General features: G+C 39.6%; 3 protein-coding genes across 3 annotated transcripts; 2 read left to right on the top strand and 1 right to left on the bottom strand.

Moving 5' to 3' along the window:
* The first annotated feature begins 3,458 nt into the window (after nucleotides 1–3,458).
* LOC128714397 (transcription factor grauzone-like) lies at nucleotides 3,459–4,840 on the top strand. The gene is made up of 4 exons (XM_053809272.1): nucleotides 3,459–4,117; nucleotides 4,182–4,355; nucleotides 4,417–4,615; nucleotides 4,679–4,840. Exons 1-4 carry the CDS (start codon nucleotides 3,459–3,461, stop codon nucleotides 4,838–4,840), a joined length of 1,194 nt encoding a protein of 397 aa, XP_053665247.1.
* Nucleotides 4,841–6,089: 1,249 nt separating this feature from the next.
* Nucleotides 6,090–8,012, top strand: LOC128711683 (alpha-1,3-mannosyl-glycoprotein 2-beta-N-acetylglucosaminyltransferase). The gene is made up of 5 exons (XM_053806566.1): nucleotides 6,090–7,111; nucleotides 7,185–7,289; nucleotides 7,378–7,468; nucleotides 7,549–7,719; nucleotides 7,796–8,012. The coding sequence occupies exons 1-5, from the start codon at nucleotides 6,090–6,092 to the stop codon at nucleotides 7,910–7,912; spliced, it is 1,506 nt and encodes a 501-aa protein (XP_053662541.1). The 3' UTR covers nucleotides 7,913–8,012.
* Nucleotides 8,013–11,622: 3,610 nt separating this feature from the next.
* On the bottom strand, nucleotides 11,623–14,663 carry LOC128711992 (homeobox protein Nkx-2.6). The gene is made up of 2 exons (XM_053806885.1): nucleotides 14,201–14,663; nucleotides 11,623–12,587 (listed from the first exon to the last, which is right to left on the bottom strand). Exons 1-2 carry the CDS (start codon nucleotides 14,661–14,663, stop codon nucleotides 11,623–11,625), a joined length of 1,428 nt encoding a protein of 475 aa, XP_053662860.1.
* Nucleotides 14,664–19,635: the final 4,972 nt, after the last annotated feature.

The following is a 19,635-nucleotide window of genomic DNA, read 5'->3' on the forward strand; positions in this document are numbered from 1 at the left end:
AAAAAATAAAACTTAAAACTGTTAAAAATAGAATAAATAAATAACAAAATAAATTAATAAGGCGATGTGTTCTTCTTAACAAAAACTGCTTAAAAAACTTAAGAAAGAATTATACTACACTAGTTACAGTTATCTATAATTTCCGACCACGGCAAAAAATATTCGTCCATGTATGCAAAACAACAAACCTTGAGGGTTAATGAACCCAAGAAGACTACTTTTACAATGGCTTCCACCAACGACTGCAGTTCTTTTTTTTTCTTGAAGGAGCCGGTTACAGCTGGAGAACGAGAATTGGCAAATAAATAAATTGAACTACGCTGGATTCACGATCGAGCTTAAGAATCAATTTATGGTTGATATTGAGAAACGTAGCTTAACTTTGTGGTCCGATCGCGCCAAAAGGGAAGCACAAAATGGGGCACCAAAGGATACTTTTGGATACCAGCTGTCTCCTTTTGGTGAGAAAACAGGTTCCAACAGTAATGCAGGTGTAGGTATAGTGGTGTGTGTACGTTTATAAGAGCTTTTATTTTTTTAGTCAAGATCATGGACGAAAGCGCCTTATATTTGCGCAATGAAGATAATTATATTTTGAGTTTGCAATGCTTTGCAGAATATGATTGTTGCTTGATTGTTGTTTCATATCAAAAAACACACAAACTAAATCATTTAACATCAACACAAGAGAATAGTCTAACGTATAAAAAGACACATAAGAACTCAACTCGTAATCACGGGAGGTTGTCTCATTTCACTACAAGTACGATTACGATGTGATCAGTTAAGAATCACTGTTTCCAGCTATAATTCTAATATCGACACAGCTTTATAATGCAATGAGTAATGAGGGAGTAGCATTCGTGCACTCTCATGGTTAGTTACTTCTGAAACTCCGGTACTTCTAGAATCAAGCCTAGAAGCAATTCAAAGACAAGAATCTTGATAAGACAAAAACAAATAAACCGCCACGACATACGATGAGCCATGAGTCGCTAAAACTCGGTAAAGGCTAAATGAGGTGGGGTGCATATCATTCTGCTTAAAACCCAGATAAAATCAGCGACCAGAACAGGTCCACGGGTCTGTGCATGACTTTAGTACAACACAGCCGTGTCATCGCAGCAATCACCTTTACCGTTCTTTGGACGAGACAGTTACAACTACAAACAACCACCGGTCTCCACAAGCAAGGAAAAACAGTAGGTTACACAAGGTTCACCATCGAAAAGAGTTTTCTCATGTGGCGGGGGTAAGATCTTCGGTTTAATCTTGCGTCTTGAATCTTACACCACCGTACGGCGGACGGATCCGGATGATCCGCTAGAACATGAACGGTTAACATATTCACATGCACACCGAAAAGTGCACGTCACAAGAATGAACTCCACGCGGCCGTCGCTGGTGGTAAGTGCCGAAAAGACCGGAAAGACCTACATACGGTAGCGCGGAGTACACTATTAACACAGTTACTAGATGCTCATGCGCATCACACATGCTCACTTCTGCCCGTTTCGCCTGTGCGTCAGCCCCAGAACTTTGATCTGGGATTGATCCGAAGAGCAAGTTCATTTAGGCGTAATTGTGCACGATAAAAGTATGTGTATTATTATGCTCCTCTTCGTTCTCGATTCGTCTCGAATGGGGGCCCTGCTGTGGATGCTGTTGCGATCAGAGGAAGGCAACAATTAACGTGCATAGTGTGTAGGTCAGTGAAAATTTAACTCTTTTCATAACGGTAGAGCGAAACGTTTAGAATCAAGTGTTTTCTTGGACCCTTGTACATCAATGATCATTGTGAGACAAAGCTAATGGATTTGATTTTGTTGTATTTGCTCAGGTCAGAAATTGTGGGTTTAGAAAGCATTCGTTTCAAATGGCTTCTCCATCAACAAGTAATTCTTCGTGTGTGATTTTTATCTCAATTGTAGTCTAGCTACAGCATACTGATCTTGTCCGGTGCCACTTGTTCTATCAGGGAAAAATCTTGTGTGCTTATCAGCATAAAATCAAATTTTTGCTGAGGTACGTAAGAAGCAAACAGAAGCAGCATAATGTCTCTAAGCCTTACTCTGCTGCGGTTTTCCCCCCCGGCTTGTGGTCTTGTGGAGGCATTGTTGGGAATAATATGATTAATGAATTAATCTTTGCTTCACGTATAACCCACACCATTGACACGCAGATGAAGAATTTGTCAGATATAAAAGAGGTTGACCAAGCTAGTGATGTCAAGTTATTGTTTCGCGTGGCAGAGAAGTAAAATTATGTCATGAACCGCAATTTTAAACCTTGGCATCATTCTCGCAAATAGTAAATAGGATATGAGGGTTTTGAAATATTTCGTTAGGTCACTGATCGTGCAGTGTTTAATTTAATTATCCGACGTATGCTTTGAGTAACGTATCATGTCGTCGTTACAAAAAAAACTCTCATACTAATACGTTGCCTGCGTGGATAGCATAAATTATAACTTCTGCTCAGTCCAACACTATGGGCATTCTTAAGCGTCCAATCCCAATTTGCCAGGCTGTTGTGCATTGCGTTCCGCTTGGTGATCGTTTGGGTGAATTCTGCTAACTACCACTACGGCGAGAGATAGAATTTATTTATTTTTTAAATTTATTTTTATTCCTCCGCTGCTGCTTTCAGTTCCTGTTTTATTTACTCTCATGTTCGTTTTTTGTTTATTTATCTCTTGAGTATGTGCATTCTCTTTTGGAGATTTAAGGCTGTACGATTCCTTATAAATAAAGCTGAACTTTTGGGTGAAATTCGCAAACGAAAATGGAGAGAAATACATTAGCAGACGAACGCGGCCAGATATAAAAAAAGACACTGAAGGCGGAATGATAATCAAACTAGAATGGCATTACGCACCACTATACTTGTATCCTCCGTCAACATCACGTGTGGGATGGGGATGAAGCGTGATCTAAGTTTCTCGACTTTGGATGGGCTTTTTCGTGGACAAAATTTTGGTCAGGCCATTGAACTGTGATGGATAGTACCTTATGTTTTGATATTAACGGTTTGTTGTATTTTGTGTGACCGGTTTCTCCTGTCACTGATGATGTCGTAATTTTCACCAAAACAACATTAAGAAAATATTAACAGGAACCACAAAGAACTAAAACTGTGCTTTAAGCGAAGACTCTGAAGATCATTACTATCGATTCCCACGGCTAATAGTATTCTGAAATGTATCCATGCTTACTTACATAAAGGTTGCATAATTTCATCACTTCAAATGTAGTTTATCTAACAAATCATATCAGTCAAATTTTTGGTTTCAAGTCATCCACGCTACTGTCTGATCATTGAAAAAAATCGGAACTTTACAACTAGGTGTTATAATCTAAGCAGCTCCAAAATTCAAAACGTTTGACGTTTAATTTTATACTGCTACAAAATAAAAACAAACAACAGCTCAAGCTCTTGAACAGCGCGTTCTTGCTAAAATGGATTTTGATCCAGTTTTTTGTCTTTTATGTTTTAAGCGTGAAAATCCCGACAATGCGGTAAGCTGTGACGAGAAACCAAAAGTTGTTACTATTTTGTGTCGCCAGTTTTGGTTTTCTCCTGAAGAAATCCAGCAAAAGTACGTGTGTGGCATCTGCTGGACGTATGTAGACGATTTTAACAACTTCTACGAACAAATTAAATTGATACACTGCGCAGATGAGCAACAAGAAATAGAGCTGGAGGAGGATTCAATCCATTTCGGGGATAATGAGTTGAACGGAACGGAAATTTTGCTAGAAGAAGAATCATCTATGTTCGAAGGCAAACCAGTTATAGATGAATGCCACGAACCTGATCCTTTGGTGTATCGGACAAACGTGGAAACGATTGTAATTGAATCAATCGATGTTGAGGGCACGTTAAGTGAACGTCCTATCGGAACCAATGCTGAATGTGCAAACTTATCTAAAGAAAGGGGAGGTAAAAGAGAACAAACAGGGCAAAAATTGATTGGAAATTCAACAAAACGGGAAACGCAAGATTATGCATACGAAGAGTGTAATTATGTACTACCCGAAAAAAATATGCTAGGTGAACACCGGAAAGAACATGCAACATCAAGTTTACAACACACTTGTGTGGAATGTAGGAAATCGTAAGTATGGTATTAAAATGCTAGATGCAGAATATGGAAAAACTATTTTACTTCATCTTTTAAGGTTTTGCACTGTACGGCTTCTGCAACAACATCACAAAAGAGATCATGGGCCGGGACTTATGTGCGACATATGTTCAAAATGGTTTAAAACTGGGGATGGTTTGCGTAACCACCAGAAAAATTGCCACTATCCGCAACGCACAGAGCGCGTAGAATGTTCAATATGCAAAAGATGGTAAGAGTGCAGCGAATCGTGTTTTAGTTCCTTATACAATTACTTATTTAAAATTTGTTAGGCTGAAAAACATCGGAAGCCTGAACAAGCACATGGTCAGACATAAGACAAGCGGTAAACCCAATATATGTGAGATCTGTGGCAAGGTAGCCCCGACATATACGGCACTGAAAAGCCACAAATTGTTTGTACATGAGATGGAACGAACTTTCCGTTGTCTAATTTGTAAAAAAGCTTTTAAACGAGCATTTACCTTAAAGGTAAAGTGAGATTGATTAATTCGTGATAGATGAATTATAACTAATCGGCTACTTCAATTGCAGGAACACATGACAACACACACCGGCAGCTCACTGTACAATTGTCCACACTGCACAAGAACTTTCAATTCCTCTGCCAATTTACACGCGCACAGGAAAAAGAAGCATCCGAAAGAGTGGGAGAAAAGCCGCAACGAATATGAAAAGCGTTTTATGGGAAAATAATTGCTGGTTACTTCTTTGTGACACTAGGACATTCTGGTCTTAAAGGACTTGTTGCACCATGTTTGACTTTCCTTGACTTATGCGTACTCGTCGCTGGGTTAATGACGGATCTTACGGTAGGCGGAATAGTGTCCTGACGAGTTGAAGTCCTCGAGGAAAACTACTAGGAAGGAAAGTCTACTTAAAATCTTATGAGAGGATCATTTCAAAATAGACAGTCATAAGGGCCCCTACTACCATTCCGTTCATAGCCATCCATCCAAGGCCTGATTCATCATTCCGCTGGATAGTCGATCCTTGAAGTGAAAGTTGAAGTGGGTCTGATTGTTATGGAAAACTGTTAACAAGCTTTCATGTGATATTCAAGGCAGTTGAGGAATGTTTGAAATAAATGAAGGCGGAAGGAAAACTACTACGGCGACTTACAATTTGTTTCGCGATAAAACTGTTGATAAACCACTATTATTCAAAGAAGTGTCATATGACGCTGAAAGTCAACCCTTGAGAGCTGTATATTCCCGTGAGTGCTTTATGTTTTGTATCATCAAATCAACTTGTTCAAAAAGGTTCTTTTGTTTTTAGAAATGTTACATGGTAGTAAATTCTTCGTGCGTAACATACTTCTCCGAATATTGTGCACATTTACAATACATTTTTCAAGTTCGGCTTTATCGTTCTACTACATCAGAGCCAGCTGAGCCAAACGTCACTCCAATCTGACAGCACGTAAACAAACGGCATACATCCACGTATTGGTCTAGAATGGGAAAATAATCCGTGAGAAAAGTGCTTCTCTTGTTCATCAGTTTGCAAAGCGATTTTATCACCGAATTAAGTGTAATGGAAACGAGTTTATATTGTGTCGTGTGAATGCCTGGTTCGTAACCCGCGTATGTGCGCGTTTTCCGTGTTTCATTCTATTCCCATGCTCAATTCCAATGGCAGGTTACGGACATGTAGCGATAGTGGCTAGTTGCGGCGGTAATCATACATTCGGTGTTTAGTGTTATCGCGCAGAGAGGCAGCGTAGAGGGCAATTGTATTTGGGGTCGCGACAACATAGTCGCACAATTTCGCGCGGTATTGTGTGTGGAAAACAAATGCAGGCATTTGCTGTGCACGCGGAAAGTTTGAAAGCAGGTTCTTGTTTTTGGTACAGAGGTGTTATTTGATAGTGCTCGTGTATGTTGCGATCGACACGCACTGGTTGAAAATTGTTTCAAAAATTCTAACGTGTGATAACGGCGTCATGCGGCCACGTAAGACAATTTTGCTCATTGGTGTACTGGTTATTTGGGTGTTAATGACTTATCTCGCGTTTATGCGCTCCGTTCGGGGAACGGATGGTTCGCGACCCAGACCTGCGGTCGCCAACAAAGTGATGCTGGAACAGGTGCAGTATTTTGAGGAAAATCTGAAAAGTTTTTCTGAAAATCGGCAGAACCTGTACCGCGATATCATAAACATTCTGCGGCGAGAGGTTAAAGTACCGAGCATTCCAGCGCAGGCAATTCCCCTCGTACCATCAGAAGAATCACCGGGATCGGCTATTGACGAAGGAGAAAAGGCGAAGGAAGGAAATTCGGAGTTGGAAGAAGAAGCAAAAGGTGTCCTCGGCGTACCTGCTCCATTGGCACCAATACCAGAAGCGGAAGATGGACGGCCAGAAGTGGAACGCGCTCTGAGCAAGTTTCAACAACGTTATCTCAACAATGATCCAGCATTTCCGGTGATCCCAGTAGTTGTGTTTGCGTGTAATCGGATCTCAGTCAACAAGTGTTTGGACGATCTGATACGCTATCGACCAAGCGCAGAGCAGTTCCCCATAATTGTTTCGCAAGACTGCGATGATGAAGCGACTAGGAACACGATCCTATCGTATCGAGACGAGGTCACGCTTATACAGCAACCGGATCAGTCGGACATACCCGTACCACCGAAAGAGAAGAAGTACAAGGGTTATTACAAGATTTCGCGCCATTACGGTTGGGCGTTGCGGGCAGTGTTTGGCCAAGGATTCGATTCAGTTATACTGGTCGAAGACGATCTCAGTGTGGCACCGGACTTTTACGAATATTTCCTCGGCACCTATCCGATTTTGAAGCACGACAAATCACTATGGTGTGTGTCGGCATGGAACGACAATGGCAAGGAAGGTTTAATCGACAGCACGGCGCACGATCTCTTATACCGGTCTGATTTCTTCCCCGGACTGGGCTGGATGATGACGAAGGATCTATGGAACGAATTGGAACCGAAGTGGCCCAAAGCGTGAGTTGTTAGATTAGCACAACAACGGTTTTCTTATTGTATATCAAACTAAGAATGTTTTTTTTGTATTCAGATTTTGGGATGATTGGATACGGCAGCCAGAACAGCGCAAGGAACGGGCCTGTATACGACCCGAACTGCCAAGATCGAGAACGTTTGGCAAGATAGGTGTATCCAAGTAAGTAGAGAGAGAAAATGTATAAATGGCATTGCCTTTGAACGATAATATCGGTTTGCTAACACAATTTCTTTTGCTTTTATTACAGTGGCCTCTTTTTCGACAAGCATCTGAAGTACATCAAGCTAAGCGAAGAATTTGTCAGCTTTACCAAAAGCAATCTATCCTACCTAGTAAAGGTAAGTTGAATGGCAAGCGATTTATGGATCCTTCGGAATGATGAATTTCCATCGCTCTTTTCATCTTGCAACCACATTAGTCTGCATACGATCACGCTTTCTTGAAAACCGTCTACCAAAGTCGGGTGGTAACATTGGATGAACTGAAGCGTGGCATGGTAATGACCAGAGAACCGATTCGCATAGCGTACCACACCAAAGAACAATACAAACGGGCCACCAAGAACCTCGGTCTGATGGACGATTTTAAGGTAAGTACCGTGCATTAGTGTCGTTCACTAGTGTGTAATGCAATTGATTAAAACGTATTGTTGCTACGGTTTACAGAGCGGAGTACCACGAACGGCTTACCGAGGTATAGTTTCGTTCTTCTACAACGGGCAGCGGGTTTACCTAGCGCCCAGTAGCGCAAATTGGAAGGGTTATGATCTCACCTGGAGTTAACAGAGCGCTCCACTGCCCAGCTTGATCTAGCGGCGCAGCATTGTTATCGTTTTGCTGCGCAACCTTTTTCGAGGTGCATTCGCTTCCGCGAAGAACTGACTTTTCTTACACACTCGCGGAGCCAGTGAATCACATCATTTGGTGGCATTTGTTTTTGTTTTAGCGTAAATGTTGGAGGTACGATTTTGTTTGTAGATTTCAAAGCTCACCCGCACAGATGCATTGCATAGTTTTAATCGACGTTTAGCTTTTTTGTATGACGATTGTAACAACACATATTCAATTAGCATCACAATTGGTTCCCAGTTATAGCAATCATTTTAATTGTACTTGTAGCGAAATCGAAAAACACATGTGAATCATTCCTAAGCTCTAATTACTTGCAGATAAATTTTTTTTTTCTCCAAAAAGTTCATACTCCAATTAAAAATCTGCTCAATTCCGTAACATTGTTATGCGTGCAGGAAAATGAGTGTGCAGAAATTGAAATAATCAATTACGGTTAAGTTGCTTGAGTTAAGATAATCAATACCTATTTAATTAATTGGTTTCAATGAAACGACTTTGCAATAGCCTACAGGAGAAGTTATTGAAAACATAATTAATTTCAATGACATTTGATATTAATGGTAACAAGTTTAGTTATATAATTGAAAATTCTACTTCCTCACATTAAATAACACACTATTGAACACAGTTCCTCGCTACTGCTTCTACCTACGTTCCTTTCCAATGCAAAACCTTGCAACATATTTAATACAAATAGTTTTCTGTTATTTTCGTTACTCTATCAATTCGCTAAACATGAATTTGTGATGCAGTCTAGGACAACCAATAGATTGTAAGAAGGTGCATACAAAGTACATATACTGCATATGCGCTGCAGCAGCTAGTCAAATGAGTGTTTGTATTGTGTATATGTGATTATATGGGGAACAACAGCCCACACAATGGTCACCATAGTGCAGCTCAAAGAAAGATCCGTAGAGCCAAGTAAGACCGAACACAAAATTTGCGCCATTGAGCGTGTGATGCAGTCACACAAAAGAAAAAAAAAAAACAAGAAAGCAATACATTTCGGCTCCCTATTTTAGGAAATGTGCGTAAAGTTTTAAGCAAAATCATAAATTAATGCGAGAACATAGCATGCATGACGTAAATATGATAATAGGAAGAGAATTCTTTAGTCACTGGGGAATGTTGCTAGAGGAGTTAAGGAGTAAAGGATGAGCGATTATTAAAATACTATAAAAAGCATTAACAATCTCGACGTTCCGAAATGCTACAAACGTCACCCAGTGCATTCTACGTGTTTTACGTGGTCTATGTGAATAAGTAAACCGATTCAAAGTAGCATTTTTAAATATTAGTAAATAAAACACCGAAACTGTACGTGTCAAACAGCACTCGATTCGAGCAAGGATTAAATCAGTAATTTGCATCAATGATGGTAACAATCATTAGTAAAAGAACATGAAGTAAAAAGAAGCTAACCAAACGAAACGTGTTTGTGTCAAATGAAATAAATGTGCACTTCATGTCACCTACACTCTGAGAAACACGTGAACTGTGTCAAACGTTGTAAATAAATCAGCTCGTTGTAACTCTTGTATTACCGTATTAAGGTATCTTTATGAATGTTGTAAAATTGCTTATCAGTTAAGATCTTGATTGCTTTAAGATTGTGATAAAAAGAAACACGTTTGACAGACGTTTTGCAGACAGCTGTGGTATTGAAATTATGCAGAAATATTGCCAACCCACTGCGTCTCAAGTCAGTCTGTTATCGTAAGGTCTTTTGGAGAACATTTTTATTTTTGGACAAAGCGCGACGAATTGAGCTCTCGCCAATATACTACAGGGTATTATAACTGGAGAATACATGGCCAGCGTTTTGTTTTTATCAGCCACGTGGATGTGTGTTACCTACACATCCTGATAGTTGCTGGATTTCTAGTGCACGTATGCGACGTAGATATCCTGATTTTTCTGATTTCATAATAAGAGAGTAAGTGATTCAAGAAGAAGCTTCTTCAGTAGATGCCTTCCGCCATTGTCTACGCCTAGGCTGGTATCTCTTTTATGTCTGATTATTGTGCAGTTAATCAATGCAGTATTTCCATCTGCCGATCGCATCTCGCTTGCGGTTCGAATATCTCCTTTTGCGTTGCGGCACATAGCGATCCTAAGAGTGAGATTTCTTTGTGTTTCACAAACATTCTTTTCATAGCAATCCACAACATTCAACATCCTGTAGAACTGACTGTTTTACCTCGACGGAGATAGGTGCTGCATTTGCTTTTCGTCCGACTTTTGCCTTTCGTCCAAGAATAGCTGAATTTTTAATCGTAAGTTCTTCACATTTCACATACTTTATTGTAAAATTCGTGCTTGTTTATTCAATAGATGAATCCGGCAAATGTAAAATGCAATAACAAATTGGCCGATTTTAACGATGTTCAAACAAATCCTATTCTACATGGTGTATCCAACTGTGCATCGTCTATTGTAGCAGACAAAATTTGATAAGGTTATCTTGTCAATTTGCACGTACTGCATGTTTGCACACGGACTGAAGGAATTTTACAGCGTTATGCACCCCGTATCCTTTGGATATAGTTGATTTGGCGTTTCTAATTTTAGTCATACCACTTTTGAAGTACAGGGGCCTGGCAACGACCGAGTCATGCTAGTAAAGATGTAATTGATTTTCAATGCCATGAAAACCTCTAATCGAATGTAACATTTGCTCTACGTCAATTACCAAAACAATTACTGATATCAGTGAGTGATCTCTTGTCGGTTGATGAGCACGAGTTCTCGTTATCATGAGATGGACCGAGATCTTTATGCAGGAATGCGGGATTCGGGTTTGCGTCACAGTCGGAGCAACCGTTCGAGTAATCCTCTTGTGAACCAATATAGTTAATCACATAATGTACCAAACATAAAACCAAGTAATCGATGAATTAATTATTAAGGGATCTAGGTTATCAAAAAAAATAACAACTCATTTAATTGTTTGAATGAATTTTACATTCATGCAATGGACGACAATGGATTAATTTTTGAAAATGGAATCGAAATATTACTTTTCTATGCCTGTCACGTGTTACAATCGTAATTCAAGTGGCGCAGCATTCGCCCGAAAAACGATCTTTTACGCACGATCGTTGGACACGCCCTCTTTTTTGGCAGATCAGAAGTTGATGGCCAAAATCTGGGTTTCCATCTGATTTGTATGAAGATCCTAGACTTGTTTTACGGATACGGATATAATGTGCAATTGCAATGAAAAAACAACTATTTTTAATAGATAGAATTTGGATATTTCCACTTCAGTCGCAAAGGTAACCATTGAAGTAATTTAAATAATTGTACGTACCAGAATTGTTTGTTTGCACCAATAATAAACTAGTGTTAATTTAATTTTACACCCGATATAATACATTTACGGCCATCAGTTACCGGTCCTGTGAATTACGTGCTGTATCATTGCGAAATATCTCGATTCCCTAGTCGCACCTAGGTATTACGTTGCAGAGAAGATGGAAAAAGACTCAATTCATAACACCTCATTTATTTTATTTTAAGATCATTAAACATTTTAAATTTCTGGACACGTATTACTTGAAACAGTTGACACATCTTTCCGTTTTTATCCAATTCCAAATATCGTTAAGATAATGTTTTTTTTTAAGAAACTTTAATCAAAGCATTGTGTCGTCCTCAATTTCCTCGCAATCAATTTCACTGGACGAATCCTGCTCACTGCCGGGCAAACCATCCTTGCTGGTACATTCGTTATTGTTTATTGTGTCAGTGCCTTTTTTACCGCCGGCACGCGTGCTACAATTGATCGAAGATTCAGCAACGTTGGATGTGGTTAAACTATCGATCATATTGCTGGGATTGCCAAATGCTCGCTCCAGATCTGCTATACCCGAGCTATTACTATCCGCTGCTAGCAGTCCCCCATTCACTAGTTCATTTGGGTTAAACTTTGGACCTGCAATTCCGGCGGCAGAGTAGTATGCTCCTTCGATAAGATCCCCCGACGAGAGTGGCCTTAAACCAAGCGGTTGTGCTAGTCGGGTTTGTGGCGAAGGCGAAGGAATTTTGTGAATAAAAGCGCCGGGTCCAGCTGGATTTATTGTAGTGATGTAAGATCCTGGAGTCATAGCCGGACGTGTGGCGAAGTTGGGACTCGCGTTCATTGGGATGGAACTAGCAAGTCCAGGGTATGGTCTAATTGCGGCCGGATGTTGCATGCCGAGCGCGGGATGATGGGGCGATGCACTTGATGCACCGGGTTGGGGACCGTTTAATAGAAGCGATTGCACGGGTGTTGGTCCGTTTGGTGTTTGGCTGAACAGCCACAATCGATCACCAACGACCATCGGCCGGGCGAAGCTTCCAATACCGAGCTGGGAGTAGTAATGTGAAGCGAGCGACTCCACGTCGGCTGTATATTTGCGCTTCCACTTGGTGCGTCGGTTTTGAAACCAGATCTTTATCTGCGTTTCGGTAAGATGTAGTTGCTTGGCTAGCGCCGTTCGTTTGGCGACAGACAGGTATTTCCCGCGCTCAAATTCCGTCTCCAGTGCTTTGATCTGTGCCGCTGAGAATGCGGTCCGTGGACGTTTTTTTCGGTCATCGTGAGTTGTAAGCCCTCCTAAGAAGGAATAAACGAAGAACATCATTTACTAAAATTAAGGAAATTCTTTAACACAAATAACATATTTTGTTTTTCGACTAATATGAACTTTCTTGAAACATGACAATGGAAAACATTCGGTTTCTTAGATAAAAATGTGTAATTTATGCTCGATGTTTAGCAAAAAAGACAACGAAATTAATTGTTTTAATAGAATAAATCATTTTTTTCCATGTTGCTGGATAGTCTCTGTCTTGCATACGGATGGGATTTTGAACCGGTCCTGTCGTGTGAAGACTGACGTCGCTACCAAATACACCACCTGGTCGCCTCATTTTTTAACGTAATAAATAAAATCACACGCACATTCTGAAATTTTAAGCAACGTGCGTCATTGTGGGTGGAGGATAGAAGCCTGCCTTCTACCACAACAAGTTTTTCCGTATCCTCACAACTCCGGCTGTTGATCGACATTCGGTGACAATTAAGTGGCGTATTTGGAGGCAATTAGAAAACGATTAAATGCCTCTTTGGTGATGATTGATGAGCAGTACGACAGGTTTGTTAGTTTTCCGGACTTTATTCTTAGGCGAATGGTTGTGTTGCGGGAAACACCGATGATAGGTGGTAAAAGGAAACGAAAGAAGAGCCTTCCTCTTTTGGGTTCGGAAAAGGGAAAAAAGAAGCGATCGTAGGCGATAAGTTATTGAGAGAAGTATTTAAAGATGTTGCTAAAAATATTCAATCGTCTTCAGCTAAAGTGTCTCTGAGAGTGACATTTTGTTGTGGCAATTTCCGAGCATCAATCAGTATCTTGTATCGTGTTTTTATTATTTTTAGTTCTTGTTACATATTGAATATTAACATAAAAGCAAATACAAACGCTATCCGTTTAAACAATTGATGATTTATTCAATCAGTACTTCAAGATCTTTGTTTTTTTTTTACTCTCAAGGCAATGATATTTTTCAATTTAGAGAAAGTAATAGTCGTTTAATCGCATCTTTTTTACTTGTCTTATAGTGGATTTGTGCCCGCAGGTTGACATTTGCCTTTCTTCAGGCAAAGTAAATTTATAAATAGTGATCATTACCAGAAAGATCACCAAAGTTAGTATTTATTCCTTTTGAAAAATTGAAACTGACGCGAACTTATTACAAATTACTGATGACAATTACTTTTATAATGAGGTAACAATTATTATTTTTATACCCTTCCATGGTTCGATAAAGCGTCAATAAAACTTAGGAATTGTTGTATTTGCTTTCATTATTCCGAAGCTTTATTTATTATGTATGCTTTTCACGTTTTCAAATTATTACATGTGCGATTCAAATATCACTTAAAACCCAGCCCTTATGTTTCGAACAAGATGTTTCAACATACTCACAATCACTATGCTCGCAATGTATTTTCACTTCTTCATAAACGCTCAGATACGGGTTTGAATAAATAATCCATAATTTTTGTAATCATCTTTGTCATGAGAGGACTCAATAAATCACTCAAGCACCAAGAGAACTAGTTTAGTAAATATAGCTCAACAGGCCCTTTGCATGAAATTTGTTCTACTCGTCCATTATTTTGTTGTGGTAGCATAACGAAAACTAATTACATTTATCTACATTTACCTCCAGCGCTTCCTTCGGATGCAATTTCTGAGCAATTATCCATGGTGTCCTCGTTGCAGCTAGATTCGGGCGAAGAAGATCTCGCCCGTTCCGACGGTGGTCGATCGTCAAATGAACCCACGCTTGGTTCAGTCTTACCAACATTCAAAAACTCAGCAGCAGAACTACGTGACATCATGGTCTGATAGACCATACCATTAGGCACTGTGGGAATGGGGGCAGAAAAGGATACTGCAAGATGATCATCCACTCCGTGATAGCATCCGCTGGAAGAGGATGATGCACTCGCTCGATCCGGCTTTGCAAGTAGATGTTCGATCGAGAAACTATTTTTTGTACGATTATTTGCTGCTGTGTGATCGACATGGTGAATAGTGGCGGGTGTTGAGGTCGCAAAAGTGGACGCCATAGCTGTTGTAATGGTTGATGTCACTAGCGGTTTGCCAAGTGAAGGATGGTTCATAGTACAGTAGTGTTTAGGACACAGCACTGATTTTAAACTAATATGGCACACTGTGTTGTCACATTTTCTGTTGTGCACTCGAACTCACTTATTCGCGCACTTTTACAAGCTTTTCAAAGCTGTTTCAATACTAATTATATTGAAGCAAGAAACATGTGTTTATTAATTTTATTGTGACATTGTTCTCACAAAACTAGTATCAAGTACGACACACGGTGGTCACTTGCTTACGTCCGTCCCGATGAGTTTTCCACAACCGACTGTGAGGTAGAAAAGTGGAATGTCGCTTGAATTCAGCAAAACACTTTTCCTCGCACGATCACCGACGATCGAGGATGTTCGTGTGTTTCGAAAGGTCCTGAAGCGAAGTAGAATTTGAAAAGATGTAGAGCACACATTCACATGATGAAACGCCTTCCGAGCTACTCGTGTTTGTTTCAGATCAGGGTTTGTCAAACGCGTTGCCATTGACGATAGTCACAATATTCGATTTATGTCGTTTGACTATCTTATGCAATTTGAATCATGTGTGTTTCATGCGGGTGGAATATTTTTAAACGAGTAAAATGATACTTCTTTGAAATAAATGGAAACAAGCTCGGAGCCTTAAGATTTCTAAGCCCTGTTTTGGCCCTCTTCTTACGATTTGGGAAAAGAAGGCGTGTCCATTGATCGTGCGTAAAAGATCATTTCCCTAGAGTGGATGCTGCGTCGAGTTAGTGAACAAGCTGCATCGATAAATCATTGCCTAATTATCCGGGCCAAAAGGAATTTTCCGAAGAGTAATCACGGAGAACGAACGAAACAACCTACACCGAAAAGAGAACCTTTTCATTGAAAATGAAGGCAGATTCGGTACTTACGGTTTGTAGCGACTGTGTGGAAGAGGGAATGAACACAACCATTATCAACGCATCATTTCATCGTTAGTATCTCATCTGTTCGGTTTTATAGCGGCGATATTTACTTCGATACGTCACAGCGAATTGGGCTAGTCTTGAGACAGGGCAAAATGAAAATAAATTGGTAAAATCTGTTTATTGAATCATCAGGAAGACATCGGAATTTTAACTACGGTTAACAAAAAGAGAGGCAGGAATAGGCGGTACGTGGAAAATGTACAAGTTGCGATTTAATGGCACTCTTAATTGAGGTCTAATTAAGCTATGATCATGTACTGAGCGTTTGAGCAGCTTCATGTGTAAAGCTGATGACGGAATAGTGCAAAAGAATGTTACATTGATGTTTGTTGGTATATATTGTTTAAAATCATATTATATTTCAGCAACAGTATACCTACAACGTATTTGACTAATTTCATTAAATTTCTCTTATCATAAGAGATGTTTTATTACACTAACGGTAAGGAAGTGAACTCATTTTCCTATTGGTGGAATATCGCACATTGTTATGTAATATATTTTTGCGGTACTTCCATGTACATTTTTGTATGAAAATCTTGTCTCGTTCAACAATCGTCTATCACTTTGCATTCCGTCAAGTTAGCATACGGTCATAGACAGGTTCATGTAGGTAACATAAATTAGTCACCTGACGAACGATCGAATGTCATTCTCGTGCCTTATCCCGCTGTAGCTGAATGGAGAATTGTAGAAAGACAAATTATTCCAACAATTTCCCACCACGAAGAAAAAAGGGTACATTTGCTCGTAGCCCTGGTAGAGGGCAACATTGCATTCATGCTATAACTTGTTGTTTGTTTTATACGCCACATTTCCTGCCGCTTTACACCCGAATCGCGTGACACGGAGTGTTGGGATTTTGGACGGGGATGGAGCTGCTTGCTAGAAGATAAATTAACCGCAAGATTTATTTTTAATTTCCAACAAAGTTCTGACGATCGTTTCCACTTCGAAGGCGGATCCGACCCGATGATGTGCTGCATGCAGTTTTTGTACGCTTCTGTCGTGTTGTAAGTCGGGTGGCGGAGGACTTGGAAAATGCTGGGTTTTCTCGCTTTCCATCGGATGGTTGCGGTTGCACACCGAAACGGCACACACATTAATCAACGCCGGAAAGCATCAACTTAGCCCGAGGCGTTAATTGTTCGGTAATTGGAGCATAATTGATTGCATTCGTCGACTTTTGGCTAAGTGGCTTATTTTGGGGACACGTATCGGACGTAGATAAAGGGTGGATTGTGGAATCTGCGATTTTGATGGCGAAGACGTAGTCGTCTTTGTCAATGAACCTTGCATGAATGAGTAGTAGTAATAGTGGCGGAGATAGTGTTACGGATGCATTTAATTAAAAATAAATGGAAGTGTTTTGACACCTGACAGCTTTGTTGTCAACAACAAATCAATTATATGCACCAACATTATTAACACGAGCAACACTCGAATTGAAGCAACATTTTGACTTTTTACTTACTTACTTACTTACTTACTTACTTACTTACTTACTTACTTACTTACTTACTTACTTACTTACTTACTTACTTACTTACTTACTTACTTACTTACTTATTTACTTACTTACTTACTTACTTACTTACTTACTTACTTACTTACTTACTTACTTACTTACTTACTTACTTACTTACTTACTTACTTACTTACTTACTTACTTACTTACTTACTTACTTACGACGAATCTGCTTCTGAGGCGACTCGGCAGACTTAAGAACGCGGAGGACACATTAAATTACGATTATCAAAGCTTGGAGGAGGGGCAACATCAGTATCTATACATTTTTGGGGACATCTGTGATTTCCTCGAATTGGAAGACAGGCAATTAAATCTCGTTAGAACCATAATTAGAGAGCAGAAGGCATATGGTGAACAAAAACAAATGCAATCTTTAGATTCTAGCCAACCGAAGTGATGTCATCGCAACCACAAATGAAGCATTACTTCCGATCCGTTCGGACGATGACAAATGTGTTCGCTTGATATTTGGGACTAATGGAAATATTTGTAGCTCATCGGAGGCGCTACGAGCGCATCAAGAGTTGGGTCTAGTAATGTCTAAACTTTTTTTAAACGAATTATAGAATCGTTGAAATGCGTCATTTATGTGTCACACACTTTTTTTCCTTTCGCTAAATATTTGAAAACTGCACGCTTCATCGCAAACGAACTGTTTAGCGGTTAGAAGCACGAAGCAAAACTGCTTTTTGACATTCAATGATTTGTTGAGTCAGTAATTAACGAATCCTAAATACACTCTGGGAGCACATATTCTCATAGGGCTTTCTCGTGTGCAGTTCAAGTGTCGGTCCGATCCTCCATCACGTGCTCCCAAATCCGCTGCCGAGGAATGTGTGAAATGTACGGATCATTGAAATTTTCGAAAACAATCTGGCGCCATTTGTGGTTTACGATGAACCTTATTCCACCGAGGAACTGAGGAAGATAAGGTTTTGAATTTAAGGAGCATGTGGAAATGAGCGATCGCTGAAATTGTTCGCTTTGTTGTTTGGATGCGTAAAGGAAGTATTCCACAAGGGGATGGTTCCTTTCTCGATGCTATTTTAATGAGACCATGTGTGAAAACTTTCCGACGAGTAATAATTGCTAATGGGATGGTTTAGAGCGTGTTTGTTTAGGTAATTTATTAGAACAGCAAAATAATCACATTCGAATGCTGGTTCTTTCTTTGCAAACAAGCCTCACGACAGTCTAGCCAGTGCTCGGGGTAGCTGATGATGCTGTTTTTTGGCAAAAAATCGCGTAAAACCATTGCCATGTATGATGTAATGGAGTATAATTAAAGCAAAATAAAGGAAAAACAGCGTACAGCGTAATTTTATGTGTAATTTTACATCAAAACCTTTTATAAAAAAGTAATAAAAACCGGTGACAATTTTTTATCTCATTTTTTGAAAAATCGTGCCAGTGAAGGGGTTAATTCTTTAATTAATTCTTTGATTATTAATTAACAAAGATTCTTTGTTATTTTACTGAATAAAATGTTTTCTTTCGCTGAAACCTAACTTCTGTATTGGTTTCATTATAAACTATTACTATTTAAACATCAAAATTGATGCAATAGCTAACATATTAGGGCAATAAAAAATACGTCATCACTTGCCGGATAGAATTTGTTCTGGCTTGGATGCAGCGATGTGCTTCCCCAGTCGATAATTAATTCACCCCCAGCATTGTATATTTGGCCCCTAAACACACATTTAATGTATCCCCATCGTCGAAATCATTCATGTCAAAAAACTGTCCAAATTTAACAAACTTGCCGCCACCGGAACGATAATGTTCGTTCAAATGTTGTCGTACCACACTGACTGCTACCTACCGGGTATGGTATGGCGCATTGTCAGTCCGTAGTCATTTTTCAAATCCCAAAACGCATGCTCGATGCATCGCGCCGTAGTGTGTAATTGGAGAACATGAGCGGTTACAACTGAAAGCATGTTTTGCCGCAATGCCTGTTGCCGTGTTGTAGCGCCAGTAAGTAATGTGTGCCGCTGTTCGGAGTTTTCTTGGTTTTCTTTTGAAGATGTTTACCATGCACAATGAAGAACGGTATCTGCTGTATGAATGTAACAGTTGCAGTATAAATGTGGATGAAATATCACGGTACCATCTAACATGTAAGGGATTTTTTAAATAAATTTTTGGTCAATTCTGTATCATGCATCCCTTGAATTTGTGTCAAGTGTGCAGAAGCTATTGTAAACAAATTGTTGAACATTGATCAGAATCAATTCATTTATAGATTCAAACATTTAAACAAAAACTATCATGTAAAAGTGTTACAGCAAAACTAAGAAGAAAAAAAACAGCATGTTCAAGTAAAACGGTACACACTGTAGCTCAGATGCTTTAGTGGATGTTTCCATATCTCTTGGCGTTGCTCTGCACCGCTGCTAATTGATTTATTATTACCATAAATCGTAGTAGTGTAACATACTGTCGGTGAGATGGAGAGTGTAATGCTTGGGTTGGTAATTTCTTTTCACGAATTAGATGACGATGAGCATGAACGATG

The sequence above is a fragment of the Anopheles marshallii genome, chromosome 3 (assembly GCF_943734725.1).
Source record: "Anopheles marshallii chromosome 3, idAnoMarsDA_429_01, whole genome shotgun sequence".
Classification (NCBI taxonomy): domain Eukaryota; kingdom Metazoa; phylum Arthropoda; class Insecta; order Diptera; family Culicidae; genus Anopheles; species Anopheles marshallii.

What these genes read in the sequence shown, in the direction of transcription:
- LOC128714397 (XM_053809272.1), top strand. Translation starts at nt 3,459, where the DNA reads ATGGATTTTGATCCAGTTTTTTGTCTTTTATGTTTTAAGCGTGAAAAT. An exon ending in TGTGTGGAATGTAGGAAATC is followed by an intron (nt 4,118 to 4,181) that starts GTAAGTATGGTA and finishes TCATCTTTTAAG; the next exon opens with GTTTTGCACTGTACGGCTTC. An exon ending in AACGAGCATTTACCTTAAAG is followed by an intron (nt 4,616 to 4,678) that starts GTAAAGTGAGAT and finishes CTTCAATTGCAG; the next exon opens with GAACACATGACAACACACAC.
- LOC128711683 (XM_053806566.1), top strand. Translation starts at nt 6,090, where the DNA reads ATGCGGCCACGTAAGACAATTTTGCTCATTGGTGTACTGGTTATTTGG. An exon ending in GAACCGAAGTGGCCCAAAGC is followed by an intron (nt 7,112 to 7,184) that starts GTGAGTTGTTAG and finishes TTTTGTATTCAG; the next exon opens with ATTTTGGGATGATTGGATAC. An exon ending in GGCAAGATAGGTGTATCCAA is followed by an intron (nt 7,290 to 7,377) that starts GTAAGTAGAGAG and finishes CTTTTATTACAG; the next exon opens with TGGCCTCTTTTTCGACAAGC.
- LOC128711992 (XM_053806885.1), bottom strand. Translation starts at nt 14,663, where the DNA reads ATGAACCATCCTTCACTTGGCAAACCGCTAGTGACATCAACCATTACA. An exon ending in ATCCGAAGGAAGCGCTGGAG is followed by an intron (nt 12,588 to 14,200) that starts GTAAATGTAGAT and finishes ATTCCTTCTTAG; the next exon opens with GAGGGCTTACAACTCACGAT.